General features: G+C 39.0%; 1 protein-coding gene across 1 annotated transcript in view; it reads right to left on the reverse strand.

Moving 5' to 3' along the window:
* Positions 1-17,064, reverse strand: part of RNF111 (ring finger protein 111) — a 101,879-nt gene that overhangs the window by 33,144 nt on the left and 51,671 nt on the right. Inside the window, exons 2-4 of the mRNA XM_081099073.1 lie at positions 14,641-15,533; positions 3,967-4,093; positions 225-388 (exon numbers count right to left, since the gene is read on the reverse strand). Coding sequence (XP_080955199.1) covers positions 225-388; positions 3,967-4,093; positions 14,641-15,514 — 1,165 coding nt within the window. The 5' untranslated portion in view covers positions 15,515-15,533. The remainder of the gene's footprint in view (positions 1-224; positions 389-3,966; positions 4,094-14,640; positions 15,534-17,064) is intronic.

The raw sequence follows: 17,064 nt of genomic DNA on the forward strand, positions 1-17,064 counted from the left end.
CACTTGTAAAAAAAAATTTTTTTCTAAGAAAATAACTACCAAGCAATAAAAAAATAACCAGAAAAAATTTTAGGCACAATTACTATATTATAACCAAGGTTATTACTGCAAATTGAAAAATAAGATTTAAAAATCTGAAAACTTCTCTGTAGTTTAATAGCATAGTAAGATATTTCATTTTATCAAGTTTTCTTCATAATTCTACAGTTACTACTCCACCTTACCATCTTCATCAACAGTAAGGTCCACAACTTCTGCTGCATTCTGCCTCAAGGGCTGTATCACAGTAGAAATCCTACTGCGGTTCCGTGGCTCTTGTGGTCGACTTGTATGAGAACTTGAACCTTGGCTCCAATGAGATCTGGAGTGTCCAAGGGTTGAACGAGACCTTAAATGATATCAATATTAAATTAGTAAACATAAAAAAAAATTCAGTTACCAAGAAATAATAAGCCTTTCTTTACAGAGTGAGTTGGGAAATACTTCATGTAAGACTTCTCCAAAGAAATAATGGTCACAGAATTAAAAGTTATGACTAGCACAATGTCTGTCTGGCACTCAATAAATATTTTCTGAATGAAATATTTACCAACCAACTGATCTAAGAATATGAGAAATGATACGTTATCATTTTACACCAATCACTGGTGTGAAATACAGGATACAGTTTCAAGAATAACGCTCTTTTCAATAGTTAGTGTGAATATTCACCCGGGTTACAATCAATTATTTACTTTTTATGTAAATACCTACATTTTTCACAATAGGTAAAGTAACAAAAATATCAACACCAGAACACTTGGGGAGTCCTAAACCAAGCTACCAGTAAGTTTCTGGTACTGATCTAAAAGAGATTCAAGACACTAGAGAAATTTCCTGGGATCTGAAAGGGTAAGGATAGTTGCAGCTAGTTTACTACAGATGGTCCCTGATTTAATGGTTCAATTTAGGATTTTTTGACTTTGCAATGGTTTGAAAGCAAGATGCTTTCAGTAGAAACTGTACTACAAACACTGAATTTTTATCTTTTCCTGTGCTAGCAATATGTGGTATGATACTCTATTGTGAGGCTGGGCAATGGCAGCAAGCCACAGCTCCCAATTAGCCACCTGACTATGAGGATAAACAATGGATACTGTGTATTCAGTGTGTATTCACTGATGATTTTGCCCAACTTTAGCCAATGTGTTCTAAGTACATTTAAGGTAGGCCAGGCTAACTTATGATGTTTAGTAGGTTAGTTGCATTAAATGCACTTTCTCTTTTTTTTCTTTTCTTGATTGGTTTTGAGATAGAAATGGTATTTAATATTATTTAAATGCATTTTCAACTTAGGGTGTTTTCAGCGTTCAATGGGTTTATTGGGATGTAACCCCCATTGTAACTGGAGGAAGATCTGCAATTTGTAGCCTTAAGAAACATCACTTGTGCCAAAACCGGTTTGGCTCAGTGGATAGAGCGTCGGCCTGCGGACTGAAGGGTCCCAGGTTCGATTCCGGTCAAGGGCACGTACCTGGGTTGCGAGCACATTCCCAGTGGGAGATGTGCAGGAGGCAGCTGATCGATGTTTCTCTCTCATCAATGTTTCTGACTCTATCTCTCTCCCTTCCTCTCTGTAAAAAATCAATAAAATATATTTTTTAAAAAAAGAAACATCACTTGTTTCAACTGCGTTGTGCTTTTAAAGTATATAATCCACAAACCCTCAACACCTAACTTATCATCTTTTAATCATATATATGGTATTGTATATGTGTACCTAAATTTCTTACCTTGTACATTTCATTACAAATATTTTTAAGGATTCACTGTAATGATCTGAATGACTGAGGGTACAGAGGGTAATATATGCAGTCCTAAAGCTCCAGGAGAAAAATACATGTTTTTGGAAGGTGGGGCTTATGAAGTCAGTGTTTTCTTCTCCCAAAGCTGAATGTAAAACTGCTTATAGGCTTATTGTTACCATGCATGAAAAGAGTGAGCCAAATTCATTAATATTCAGTTCATCAGGGGTGCAAACTCAACCATTCAGAAAAGAGCTCAAGAGTTTTGAAAAGGTTCAAATGAAAAAACAGGAGTATGAAGATTAATTCCTGAGACACAGTAAAAAAAGGACATTACAGCCCTAGCCAGTTTGGCTCAGTGGATAGAGAATCAGCCTGCAGACTGAAGGGTCCCGGGTTCGATTCCAGTCAAGGGCACATACCTCAATTGCAAGCTCCAGGGCCCTGGCCCTGGTCGGGGCTTGTGTGAGAGGCAACCAATCAATGTGTCTCTTTCATAATGATGTTTCTTTCTCTCTGTCTCTCTCCCCCTTCCACTCTCTCTAAAAAATCAATGGAAAAATATCCTCGGATAAGGATTAACAAACAAACAAAAAAAAGAAGCCCAGCCAGCATGGCTTGGTGGTTGAGCGCTGACCTATGAACCAGGAGATCAAGGTTCGAATCCCAGCCTGGGTACATGCACTGGTTATGGGCTTACTCCCTAGTGTGGGGTGTGCAGGAGGCAGCAACTGAATGATTCTCCCTCATCTTTGATGTTTCTATCTCTCTCTCTCTCTCCCTCTCCTTTCCTCTCTGAAATTAGTAAAAGTAAAAATAAAATTAAATAAATAGGAAAGCACATTCCAAGAAGAATTGTATAGACTGAAACATGATAGTAAACAACTGTCTCAGGATGAAATGGTTTTGGATGAGGAGAGATTACCATTTAAAATTCTAAGAAACCAAGATTCTAATGAGACTGTGTAGTTTATTTCTGGGAAGCTGTTAACAGCTGCAGGAAGTTCCAGGTCCACTTTGCAATACTCTTGTGAAAGCTACATAGGATGCCTTAACTCAAATATTATGCTGAGTGGAGCATCAACAAAAAAGTTGATTTATGGACAGTTGATGCGTGTGGCAACTATTAAATCCTGACACAAAAGAATCTGAAACACAGATGCATTATCTTAAAGAGAAAAGGCAAAGTGCCAGCTAAACAGTGACAAACTTAATACCTTATTTAACAATAAGGAAAATAAATATGGGTCATAAGCACTATGTGCCTCTTTTTTTGTTACTGTTAATCCTCACCCAAGGATATTTTTTCCCCACTGACTTTTAGAGTGGGAGAGATAGAGACATAAAAATATTAATGTGAGAGAGATACATCAATTACTTGCCAACTGCATGCGCCCCATCTGGGGCTGGGGATCAAACCTGCAACCCAGATATGTACTCTTGACCGGGAAACAAACCCGAGACCCTTCTGTGCACAGACCACACTCTAACCACTGAGTCATGCCAACCAAGGCATAGTGTGTGTCTTTTTCAAGATCACTGACCATTACTGTGGTAAATACATCTGCTTGAACATTAAGCGTCTCCAATGACAAGAAAGATCTTCAGTTCCACACGGAAAAACAGGTCTGTAATTTTAGCAATCTTTGTTGTTCATAAAAACTCAATGTCATAATAAGCGCTATGCACAGTCAATGGGATAACACTGGCATATACAATGGAGCATCAACTTTCCTCAGAGTCTGGGAATATCATTTAGAACTTAAAACAAACAGGGATATATTATACAGTGGTCTCTTCCATGCCATTAGAAGTTACACTCCAATGGGAAAGTGGCTAGTGGAAAAACACATTCTAAATATGCTTTTGTTGTTGTTAATCCTTACCCAAAACCCATGCTTGGGTTTTGGGCTCAATCCCCTGTCAGGAGCATGCAGGAGGTAACCGATTGATGATATTTATCTCTCATCAATGTTTCTTTCTATCACTCTCCCTTCCTTTCTCTCTAAAAAATAAATAAAAACATATTTTTTAAAAAAAGAAAGAAAAGCACTAATCTAGTATATACATACTCAAACTAGGTCTCAAAAAAAATGGTAAAAGATGCAAATATCTGCAACATAAATGTTTAAACACTTCTACTTAAAATTTTAAATATACAAACTAGCAATTAAAATCTTACCGATAGCTTTCTCCAACTGTTACAATCTCCACTTCACTATCAGTTGAGGTAACATTAATTTCTTCATTGGCAGCGACTTGGGGAGTGGAGGAAGCTTCTATCACCACAACATCTTCATCAATACTTCCTGGAAACAAAAAGAAAAGAAGAAAAAAACACTTAAAGGGCATCTGCCATCTTGCTAATGGATATACAAAAACTTTTATTTTGACTTTGACTATAAAATTCATTACAAAAGTAAAAATCTTATCTGTAAAAATGGAAGGTTTTTTAAAAACAGCTAAACACACATAAAAACAGTAGTACCTATTCTCTTGATCTGTATGTCTTCATGTTTATTTCCTCTTTTTAACTTTTGTTTGTTCTTTACAAAATTTTAGGGGTCTCCATATGAATTTGTATATTATATAGAGATATCAACACTCTTATATCTAAAGAACTGATTTTAAGATCTTATATAAGGTATTCACATTCTATGATATTTACCCTTTACTCTCTAAAATAAAAATACATTTCCTATAGATTTTCTCCAAGGTGGTAATTTTCTGTGATATAGCATTTTTCTAAGAAACACAGATATTAGTTTTTGAGTTTTATATGCTATGAAATATATCATTTTTGTACTTGTTTTTTTCTAAATTATTCTGTTTGGAAAGTACTTCCTTATTTAAAGGATGGACATATACTATATTTGGTTCATCTAGAACTAATTTTTGTTTATAGTATTAGATAAGATTATAAATACAATCTGGCCCTGACCCTCCCTATTACCAAACCATTTCTTAAAAAATCCTTCCTCTCCCCCCATTAAATTTTGAATCCTCCCGTTTTACGTTACATTTTGAAGCCATCTATGAATCCCCTTTGACCTAGATTCTTAAGTCAGGGTAATACAATATTTTTAAAACAGTTTTTCTGAGGCATTAGTTTCATAATTTAAAAATTCCATAACCAAGAGGTGAAAGCAACCCAAATGTCCATCAGTGGATAAATGGATAAACAAAATGTGGTACAGACATAGAATAGAATATCATCTGGCCCTGATGAAGAAAGGAAATATGCCCTGGCAGGTATGGCTCAGTTGGTTGGGCATCATCCTAGGCATCATACTGTGCATTGAAAAGTTGCTGGTTCGATGCCCATAGGGAAACATGCCCAAGTTGCTGGCTCAATACTTAGTAGGGGGCGTGCAGGAGGCAGCCAATGGATGTTACGTTCTCACATCAATGTTTCTCTCTCCCTTCCTCGCTTTCTGAAGATCAATAAACTATTAAAAATATTTTCTTTTAAAGGAAGTAAATACTATCACATACTGCAACACAAATGAACCTTCAGGACATTATACTAAGTGAAATAATGCATTATGCTAAGTAAAATAACACAAAAAAACTGTATGATTCCACAGATCCATAAAGAAAAAAGTAGAATGGGTTACCAGAGTTGGGGGGAAAGAGGGAAAGGAAAGTTGTTTAATGGGTATTAAGTTTCAGACTGCAAGATAAAAAAGTTCTGAAGATCTGTTTCACAACAAAATGAATACATTTAACACTACTAAACTGTATACTTAAAAAGTATTAAAACAGTAAAGAAAAAATTATGCTCCATTACTTCTCTTGCTCTAATTTTTCACAAATCTGGTACTGAATGTCTTTATTTAAACACTAAAGGCCCAGTGCATGAATTCGTGCATGGGTGGGGGTACCTTGGCCTGGCGGGAATTTGAGGCCTATCGGTGGGCTGGCCGGGGGAAGGGTCCCCAGGAGGTTGGCCAGCCCGGGGGAGGAGCTGTGGGAGGTTACCTGTAGTAGTGCACTGACTACCAGGGGGCAATTCCTGTGTTATCTGCCTCCTGCTGGTCAGTGCGTGTCATAGCAACTGGTCAACTGGTCGTCCGGTCATTAATGGTCACTTAGGCTTTTATATATATACTAGTGGCCCAGTGCACGAAATTCATGCATAGCGCGGGGGTGTCCTTCAGCCCAGCCTGCACCCTCTCCAATCTGGGACACCTTGGGGGATGTCCGACTGTGGGATCGGGCCTAAACCGGCAGTCGGACATCCTCTCACAATCTGGAACCTTGACTCCTAACCACTCACCTGCCTGCCTGATTGCCCCTAACCACTCTGCCTGCCAGCCTGCTCGCTCCAATTGTCACCCCCCACCAGCCTTCTCATCCCCAACTGCGCCTCCTTGCCAGCCTGCTCGCCGCCAACTGCCCCCTGCCAGCCTGCTTGGCCCCAACTGCCCCCCTTGATGTCCTGATCACCCCCAACTGCCCCCCCTTGCCAGCCTGCTTGCCCCCAACTGCCCCCCCCCCGGCCTGATTGCCCCCAACTGCCCCCACCCTGCCAGCCTGCTCACCTTCAGCTGCCACCGCCCCCCCGCTGGCCTGCTCACCCCCAACTGCCCCACCCCCACCCCCTGCATGCCTGCCCACCCTGCCAGGGCTCTGTGATCAATGCTGCACAGAGGGAGGCCCTGCCCACCCTGCTGGGGCTCTGGGATCAATAGCAGAGCAGAGGCAGACGTTTCCCACCCGGCTTGCATGCACTCTGCCATTAATCCCCAGAAGGTCGCCAGAAGATCTCCTGGGCTAATTAGCATATTACCCTTTTATTAGTATAGATAGACTAGAGGCCTGGTGCATGAAATTCATGCACTGGGGGGGGGGGGGTTGTCCCTCAGCCCAGCCTGCACCCTCTCCAATCTGGGACCCCTCGGGGGATGTCCGACTGCCGGTTTAGGCCCAGTCACTGTGGGATCGGGCCTAAACTGGCAGTCACACATCCCTCTCACAATCCAGGACTGCTGGCTCCCAATCGCTCGCCTACCTGCCTGCCTGATTGCCCCCTAACCACTCCCCTGCCAGCTTGATCGATGCCTAACTGCTCCCCTGCCGGCCTGCCCCCCCCCCCCCCAACTGCCTTCCCCTGCTGACCCAGTCACCCCCACTGCCCTCCCCTGCCAGCCTGGTTGCCCCTAAATGCCCTCCCCTGCCAGCCATCTTGTGGTGGCCATCTTGTGGTGGCCATCTCTTTATTAAAAAGTATTCTCCTCTCTTCATTCATTACCATCACCTGTCAATGTTAAGGTCAACTAAGAAAGTGTAAACTTGTAAACTACAAATCATGTTTGTATTAAGAATTTTCTCATAATATGAATATTGAGAGCTAAAAACTACACAATTTTAAGTGTACATTTCAATGATCTTAGTAAACTTTTAGAGCACAACCACCACCTCATTCCAGTTTTAGAATACTTCCAATACCCTAAAAAAATCCTGCATGCCCTGTTTCAGTCAATCATCATCCCTCCCTATACCCCTATAACTGACCTATTTTCTGTCATTATGGACTGGTACCTTCAAGAGTTCTATAGAAATGGAGTCACACATTACATGCACGTTTGTATGTATACTCAGTTTATTTACTTTGAGATTTATTCACGTTGTTGTATCAACAGTGTATTCTTTTTTATTACAGAGTACTATCCTATCATGAATATACAATTTATTTATCCATTCTTCTGTTGATGGACACCTGGATTTCTTTTACTTTTGGCTATTTTACAAAAAAAGCTTCTATAAACATTTATCAATAAATCTTAGTAGATACATGTATTTTCATTTTTCTTGGGTAACTACTGAGAAATATAATTTCTAGGTACTATGGTAAATTTATGTTTAACTTTTTGAAGAAATGCAAAATTATTTTCCTAGGAGGCTGTACAATTTTAGATTACCACCAGGAAAATAAGGGCCCGAGTTTCTCTATAACCTCATCAGTAACTGTTATTACCTATTTTTTATTATAGTTGTTCTAGTGAATATATGGCGGTATCTCACTGTGGTTTTGACTTCTATAACTAATGATGTTGAGTATTTTTTCAAGTGCTTATTAGTCACTTTGATAATGTCTATTCAAATCTTTTGCCCATGTTTAATTTGGACTTTGGTTTTACTGTTGAATTGTTAGAGTTCTTTATATCTTTACATATTCAAAATAAAAGCCCTTTATCAGATATACTAGTTATATTTTCTCCCAATTAGTAGCATATCTTTTTATTTTCTTAACAGTGTTAAAGCAGTCTTTAATTTTGATGATGTCCGAATTAGCAATTCCATTTATGAATCATGCCTTTGGTGACATATTTAAAAAATTTCTACCCAGATGAAGGTCACTTCTATGTTTCTTTTATTTATTTATTTTTGCATTTTCTTTTTCTTTTTTTATTGCTTAAAGTATTACAAAGAGTATTACATATGTCCCCCTTTTCTCCCCTTTGACAATCCCCCGGCCTCCCCTACCCCCCAGTGTCTTATGTCCATTGGTTATGCTTATATGCATGCATACAAGTCCTTCGGTTGATCTCTTACACCCCCCCCCCATTTATTTATTTTTTAAATATTTTATTGGTTTCAAAAAGGAAGGGAGAGGGAGAGAAAGGAAAAGAGAGGGGGAGAGAGAGAGACAGAAACATCAATGATGAGAGAGAATCATTGATTGGCTGCCTTCTGCACACTCCCTACTGTGGATCAAGCCTGCAACCTGGCATGTGCCCTTGAATGGAATTGAACCTGGGACCCTTCAGTCCGCAGGCCAACACTCTACCTACGGAGCCAAACCGGCTAGGGCCATGATCCATTTTAATATGTGTGTTTTACATGATTGTAAAAGGTCTAAACTCATCTTTCTTGCATATGAATGTAAAATTGTCCCAACACCAATAGCTGAAAAGACTAGAATAATTACCTGGTAGACTCAGGTTTTCCTAATTATTATTCACAATTAGAAAATCAAGGGGAAAAGAAAAAATTCTGAGGTTTGGACTGGAGTGGCATTAAGCAACAATAATGAAGTCCTGACATGTCTAACATTCATTCCTTCATTTATTCATTTCTTTATTTATATAAACATATATGTATATATGCTATATAAATACACAAAATATATATTTATTTTTCTCATCCAAGAATATTTCTTGTCATCTATAAAAGTCATCTTTTATAAATCTCTAGAAAACCTGTAGGGTTTGGATTGATTATAAAGGTAACTCTCTATAAAGCTAAATAATTTTATTCAGAGGCCAAATATACTCCTATTAAGATTATTCATATATTTTATTCTCCTTGCTGCTTTTGTAAACGAGCTCTCTTTTTCATATTTTCTACTAGTATGTAATCCATTGATGTTTTATATTCATTTTTATTCAACTCACTGGACTCTTGCTTACCACAATGACAACAAATGGTTCAACACTCTTGTCACTGAAATTTATGCAGTTTACATTCTTTCCCCCAAGGTACTATTCCTTGGCAACCTGGAATTTCATTTCTAATACATCTCTACATCATTAGACACCTGTACTACTTCAAAAGCTGGCCAGTGTCTGGAGGAGGTACAAGTGCATGACAAGGTTCTACAACTTATTCTCTGGTACTCCAAAGAGAAGAACAAAGCAGGCACTGATAAATCACAGAGGTAATGAAAGATGTTCTGATTTGGAGAAAGTTAATTTTGAATATTTAATAATATCATATTTATATTTTGAAATATTTGCAAATCACTATCAATTAAATAGGAAAATTAAGATTTAACAGTTATGATATGCACATTTTTAAAAAAATATATTTTATTATTTTTTTTACAGAGAGGAAGGGAGAGGGACAGAGAGTTAGAAATATCGATGAGAGAGAAACATCGATCAGCTGCCTTCTGCACACCTCCTACTGGGGATGTGCCCACAACAAAGGTACATGCCCTTGACTGGAATTGAACCTGGGACCCCTCAGTCCACAGGCCGACGTTCCATCCACTGAGCCAAACCGGTCAGGGTGATATGCACATTTTTGAAGTAGTTTCAAAGTTCTAAAGATTACACACATAGACGTACTGAAACATAGTAGTACTGAGGTAGAATATATTTTTAATAGCATAAATATATCTTATAAGCAGAGAAAACAAAATAGCAGCACTCAAGTGGCTATTTAAAATAATATTCTAGATTCAATTTCCAAATTACCTTCTCAATTCTTGCTTCATAATCATATACACAATGCAGCTTAAGGTAGGAGACAAGGGAATAATCCTATCTAATAATAGACAAACATGGTAATTGACCATACCTTCGCTAAACCTCCCATTGGCTAATCAGCGTGATATGCAAATTAACCAAGATAGCAGCTGGCAGCCACGCAGCTGAAGCGAGCAGGAGGCTTGCTTGCTCCAGTGATGGAGGAAGCCAAGGTTCCCCACCTGCTGTGGCCCGACTTTGAGCTCCAAAAGCAACGAAGTTTCAATTATAGAAGCTAAACAAACCCCAGATACCTGCTTTCAGCAGGCCGTGGTCACAGAGCCAGCTCTCAGCTCCAGTGACGGCAACAAAGTTTCAATTATAGAAGGTAAATAAATCCCAGAATAAAGAAAAAAGAAAAAAAGGACAGGCTGGGAGCTTCAGTCCCGGCCAGCCTGAAAACGGCCCTCAGCCCCTCACACAGACTGGCCAGGCACCCTAAAGGAGGTGTGGCCAGCCTGAAAACAGTCATCAGCCCCTCATCCAGGCTGTCCAGGCACCCCAGCGGGACCCACACCCTGAAGGGGGTGTGACCAGCTGCAAACAGCCATCAACCCCTCACCCAGGCTGGCCAGGCACCCCAGCGGGACCCACACTCTGATCCAGGACACCCTTCAGGGCAAACCAGCCAGCCCCGACCAGTGCACCAGGCCTCTATCCTATATAGTAAAAGGGTAATATGCAAACTGACCCTAACAGCAGAAAGACTGGGAATGACTGGTCACTATGACACACACTGACCACCAGGGGGTAGACGCTCAATGCAGGAGCTGCCCTCTGGTGGTCAGGGCGCTCCCACATCGGAGAGCTCTGCTCAGCCACAAGCTAGGCTGATGGCTGCCAGTACAGCGGTGGTGGTGGGAGCCTCTCCTGCCTCCTCAGCAGCGCTAAGGATGTCCAACTGCAGCTTAGGTCTGCTCCCTGCTGGCAAGTGGACATCCCCCGAGGGCTGCCAGGCTGCCGGAGGGATGTCTGATTGCCAGCTTAGGGCCAATCCCCTGGGGAGCGGGCCTAAGCCAGCAGGTGGTCATCCCCCGAGGGGTCCCAGACTACAAGAGGGCACAGGCCGGGCTGAGGAGACCCCCCCCCCTCCTGCCAAGTGCACAAATTTTTATGCACTAGGCCTCTAGTATATTTATAAATAAAACACCATGGATTTTTCTTTTTTTAACTTCCCTTATTTTAATTCACCAACAGTACATTACCATTCCACAATGGAGGAAAAATCTACATCTATATATCAGCTCTATTAGTGATTTTTCTGCGTGTGTGTACATGAAGTTTCTTTAAAAGCCTATAAAAAATAGCCTAACATTATTAAACACCATTTATATAGTTAAGCAAAGTCAACTACAAATGTAATGTTTTGAAGTTCCAATGATAAATGATACAAAACTAGCTAAGGCATTAAACTCAATTTATATAATTTTTTATGAACAGAGAGATTGTTCATAAAACAATCTTATATAATCTTAAAGGTTATATAAGTAACTCACTTAAGACACTCTTTGTTCTATTGCTTAAATAATCACTGTTTTTCTAACACCACTATTCATAAGCATAACTTCAGGAGATAAACTGCTAGCATGCCCTCTCTGGTTTGGCTCAGTGGAAAGAGCGTCAGCCTGTGACCTGGGTTTGATTCTGGCTAAGGCATGTACCTCGCTTGCAGGTTCAATCCCTGGCCCTGATCGGGGTGTGTGCAAAGCAACCACTAAATGTGTCTCTCTCACATCCATGTTTGTTTCTCTCTCTCTCTCTCTCTCTCTCTCTCTCTCTCTCTCTCTCTCTCTTCCTTCCCCTCCCTCTAAAAATCAATGGAAAAATATCCTCAGGTGAGGATTAACAAAACAAAACTAACTTTACTTCTGGGTAATAAGACTGGGACCTATGAAAAAGAGGTAAAGCAGCAGTTCTCAACCTGTGGGTCTCGACCCCTTTGGGGGTCAAACGACCTTTTCACAGGGGTCGCCTAAGACCATCGGAAAACACATATATACTTACATATTGTTTTTGTGATTAATCACTATGCTTTAATTATGTTCAATTTGTAACAATGAAAATACATCCTGCATATCAGATATTTACATTACGATTCATAACAGTAGCAAAATTACAGTTATGAAGTAACAACGAAAATAATTTTATGGTTGGGGGTCAACACAACATGAGGAACTGTATTAAAGGGTTGTGGCATTAGGAAGGTTGAGAACCACTAAGGTAAAGTTTTATTTCTTATTTTATCATTTCTTGGTACATTAAAAATTCCACACCATTTGAATGTTATTAAATCATGGTGTGTTTTTTTTAATACAAAACACTGATCTAGAAACCAGAAAATATCAGGAGTCCTTGGTTTCAACTTTTGGATTTGGATTTCCAGAGACAAGCATTTAAGGATAATGTCTGAAATTAACGTAATTTAAGTAATGAGATTCTTCCAAGAAAGTAAGACACCACATGCTGTATAAACAAGATTTAAAAATAAATCAGAGTTTTCATTTATCTTCAATACCTGAGAATATATGAACTACTTTCTTCCTAGAAACAGACAATGATACTGACCTAGATTTACTCTACTCTCATGTCTCCTATAAACGTCAGCTCCTTGGAACTTCTGCATCACACCACCAACCATCCTGCCTCACTAATTTCAAGTAGAAACTGGGCTCTGCTGCTCCCTCTCCCCACACTCTTCACATTCTATCCAAATGAGAAAATTGTGAAATGTGGCAAATAAGCAAGACAATTCCCATTCTCATTTCCCTCTTTCTTAATGGTTGCTGTAACCCTTTCCCAGCTGTAGTGTGATCTCAATAAACTCTTTAAAATAAGTATTTGGGTAGGTTAGAAAAAAAGGAGCTAAACATGGCTAAGAGTAAAATTAAAAACAAAATTATTGGTCAGGATATGGAAAGGGAGTCTTTGAAAAGGAAGGAACCAATGAAAGAGAAAAGAGGGCTGCGGACTGAAAGGTCCCAGGCTCGATTCTGGTCAAGGGCATGTACCTTGGCTGTGGGCACATCCCCAGTAGGGAGTGTGCAGGAGGCAGCTGGTCGATGTTTCTCTCTCATCGATCTTTCTGACTCTCTATCCCTCTCCCTTCCTCTCTGTAAAAAAATCAATAAAATATATTTTAAAAAAAAGAGAGAGAAAAGATTGAGTAATGGCATATTTGCAAAGTATTAAAGCAGACTCCATCTTTAAAAAGCAGGACATCAGGCAAAGACTGAGAAAGCTTTGTGCCAGTATTAAACCCCATAATCTGGTGTGCTCTCCCTCTTTTGAGCACACCGCGAGTTTCCCTTCTCCCTTTACTTCCCCCCAGGTGCAATACCTTTGCCTTTCTCCTGAACTCCAAGGACCCTTCTTCTGCCTCTTTAATTTGTTTCCTGAGCCTGCACAAGCCCGGCTGGCTCACTTCTACTAGCTCTGTAACTTTATTCTAAATAAACTTTCTCTTCTAATTTGAAAATACAAACAAACAAAACCCATAATCTTAGCCCTTTAAAAAGCTCTTCCTACCCCCCATTTTCTTATACTTTCACAAGAAATTAATCTTTTCCCTCAGCTCAGACTTTACTCCTAAAGATTTTTTCATCAACTTCTTTTAAATTACAACAAACTGTAAAAATGATATACATGGAACACATACTTCAGAGACTGTACATAAACTTATTCTAGTTAAATATAACATTACTGAGGGGAGAGGGAGAGCACAGGTGAGCTAATCCTCTTATCAATTCCATTTTAACTGATTAGTCCTATGCTCTACTGAGCATTGTCAGGATTAATGTTTGTGTTCCAATATTAGAATAAAAGTTACCTCTCAAATACTTGAAATTATTTTTCAGTTATAAAGATCATGACAAGTTAATAGTAACCAGTAAGAATAGAGTACTTAAAAGAAAAATAACTTGTCTTTTTTAGTGACTAGAATTGCTTTTACTGTGGTTAAATGTGAAAGGAATCCATCACACAGCTATCTGAAAAAGTATTCACAAAAGTTAAACATACTAGCCCTGGCCAGTGTGCCTCAGTTGGTTGGAGGGTCGACCTGCACACTGAAAAATCGAGGGTTCGGTTCCTGGTCAGGGCACATACTCAGGTTTCATGTTCAATTTCTGGTCAGGGTGCATATGGGAAGCAACTGATCGGTGTTGCACTCTCACACTGATGCTTCACTCTCTCCCCCCCTCTCCCCCTGCCTTTCTCTCCAAAATCAATTGTTTAAAAATCGTATTTAAAATTTGTACTTAGAATAGGAGTCATGGTTTAATACTACAGTTGGTAATTTACTTATATGGCTTAAAAATAAAAGTTAATTGAGCCTCATACTCTATTTAACCCTTTTCGGTCCAACCTCAAGGCTAACTCGACAGACCAGACACTAGGAGCAGGTCCAATGTCGAGCAATAAGAACATTAAAAAGTTCAACATTCATTCCCATCAATTAATTTGGACCAGACTGTTTGAATTCCAAAAATAACATTGGACTGCAAAGGGTTAAATACAATGAAATCACTAAAATGTAGAAGAAAACAAGCACAAATACAATGGAATAGCTTCCATGTTTTACTCAATTTAAGAAACATTTTTACCTGAGGGGACAGCTGCATTATTTTGGTGGTTTTCACTGGTAGAAACAAACAAATCATCTCCTTCAGTTGATGAGCTTGAAGAGGATTCACTGCTGAGGTCATTTTCACTGGAACTACTAGAACTGGGGAGCAATGCATACTTTCTTCGGGCTAACACTTCTCGTTTTTTCCTCTGCATCAATATCCTCTCTTTCTGTTTCTGTGTCCTCTGTGAGGAATTGTTTTTTACAAATCTCTTTCTGCATGGAAGTCTCCTTAATGAACTGCTATGAAAACAGGGTCTTTTCATTAACAATCCTGAAACAGACTCTGTCTCAGTGGGAGGCCACTTTTGGGACCTTGAACTATGAGTTCTACTTTTAGCATTCAAAATTGACTGGGAATGTCTTACAGAGAGTCCTTTATCCTCATCTGAAGTCACAGTATCAGAATCTCCAAAATGCAGACTAGATGAAGGAGAAGAAAGACAGTCACTAAAAGAGGAATCATTGTCGTCATCACTTGGTGCTTCCAGGTGTTGCCTCAATCCTAATGCTCCCTGGTTCTCTTTGACACAATTTTGCATGTATGAAGGGCCAGCCTGCTGGCTTTTGCGTTTTTTCCTCACAACACTTTTTTCTTGCTCTTGTTGATTACCATTCATGTCCTTCTCTTGTTTTTGAGAATCATCACATAAATGAGAGAATTCATTCCCCACTTTACTATTAATCATCTCAACTCCTGCAGGAAAACTTTTGGCTGCCCCAATGGGCTCTGGATGCAAGAGGATCCCTTTCAGACTCTCCTGTGTCTTTGGTGCATCAGAAGGAATCTCACTCTTCATATCCACTTCTAAGGTATAGAGCTTGCTATATTCAGGAGTCCATTGAGACATGGGAAACTATAAGGAAGGCCTAGAAGACAAAATTAGATATTAAAAAGATTGTTAGTGTGTTATATTATACTATTTAATTAAAGAGTACTCAGATTCCACTGAAAACATCCCTGTAACAGGGCAGGATTGCCTTTTCCTCATCAACATATAAAATAGTTGTAATACATCATTTTACTATTCTTATAAAACATTTTCCTCTGTTACCTCTACCCATATATCCAATTTTTAGGAATAAAGATCACAGAACATAAGCCTACTTGAAAACTTCTGTTAACTAAAAACTGCATCTCTTACTGTATCTCTTCCTACCTTTAGGAACATAACACAGTTGTTAAAATCAAACAATTTTTTCAAAACCTAATATAGTAAAAATGGATAAAAAAAATTAGAATTCAAAAGACTTTGACTACTCAGCAATGCTTTCCTCCTGGTATCACATTTTAAAGTGATAATGATATTAAATATTTCTGAACATCTAGGTGGTTGCTATCTTAGATGGATTACTATAAATAATGAACCAGTATGAATATAGATTTTCTTTCCCATGGGTCTTTCTTCCTTCATACTAGTCTATTATCTAACAACAGTCTGAATTTACCGATAGACAGTAGGTACAACTGTATTTGAGAAAGTTTTACTTACTAACAAGAAGACTCAAGCCAAGACAGTGAGTTGAAGATTATTCATTTAAAGCAGCAGAGCAGAACATAAAATCAAACTTCCTACAGTTAATCTAAGTGTATCTAAATAATTTAATCATTGAAATGATGAGCTTTTGAACAAAGTGACCTGAAATTAAAACATCTACATTAATGCAATGTATATACAAGAATGGTGATAATGTAAAAGCTGTAAATATCCTGACTCAAAATGGAACAAATTCATTAGAAAGATAGTTCATGTGACAAATAAACTAGCCCATCCAGTGTGCCTCAGTGGTTGGGCGTCAACCTATGAACCAAGAGGTCACAGTTCAATTCCCAGTCAGCACATATGCCCGGATAGCAGATAGTGGGCTCGATCCCCAGTGTGGGCCTTGTAGGATGCAGCCAATCAGTGATTTTATCTCATTGTTGATGTTTCTATCTCTCTTCCCCTCTCCTTTCCTCTCTGAAATCAATAAAATTATGTATTTTTTAAAAATGTGAACATATGGGCATAGCAATGCACAAAATGAAAAGGCAGTCAGTCAGACAGGACTCACCATAATTAAATGCAAGAAAACACAAGTTGCAATGATAAGGCTCAAATATATGTGATTTAAGGTTCAAGGGGGCCCACTAGAATGGCTATAACAAAAAATACAGATAAGTATTGGCAAGGAACCCTCATACATGGCCGGTAGGGATATAAAATGGTATAGGCACTTTGGAAAGCAGTTTGCAAGTTCCTCAAAAGATTAAACACAGAGTTACCATCTAATCCAGCAATTCCACTCCTAAGTGTATACCCAAGAGAAATGAAAACATACATCCACAAAAAAATGTACACACAAATATTCATAGCACCATTAGTCATAACAGCTTAAAAAGTGTAAACAATAGAAATAT

The sequence above is a fragment of the Myotis nattereri genome (assembly GCF_964212035.1).
Source record: "Myotis nattereri genome assembly, chromosome: 1".
Lineage (NCBI taxonomy): Eukaryota > Metazoa > Chordata > Mammalia > Chiroptera > Vespertilionidae > Myotis > Myotis nattereri.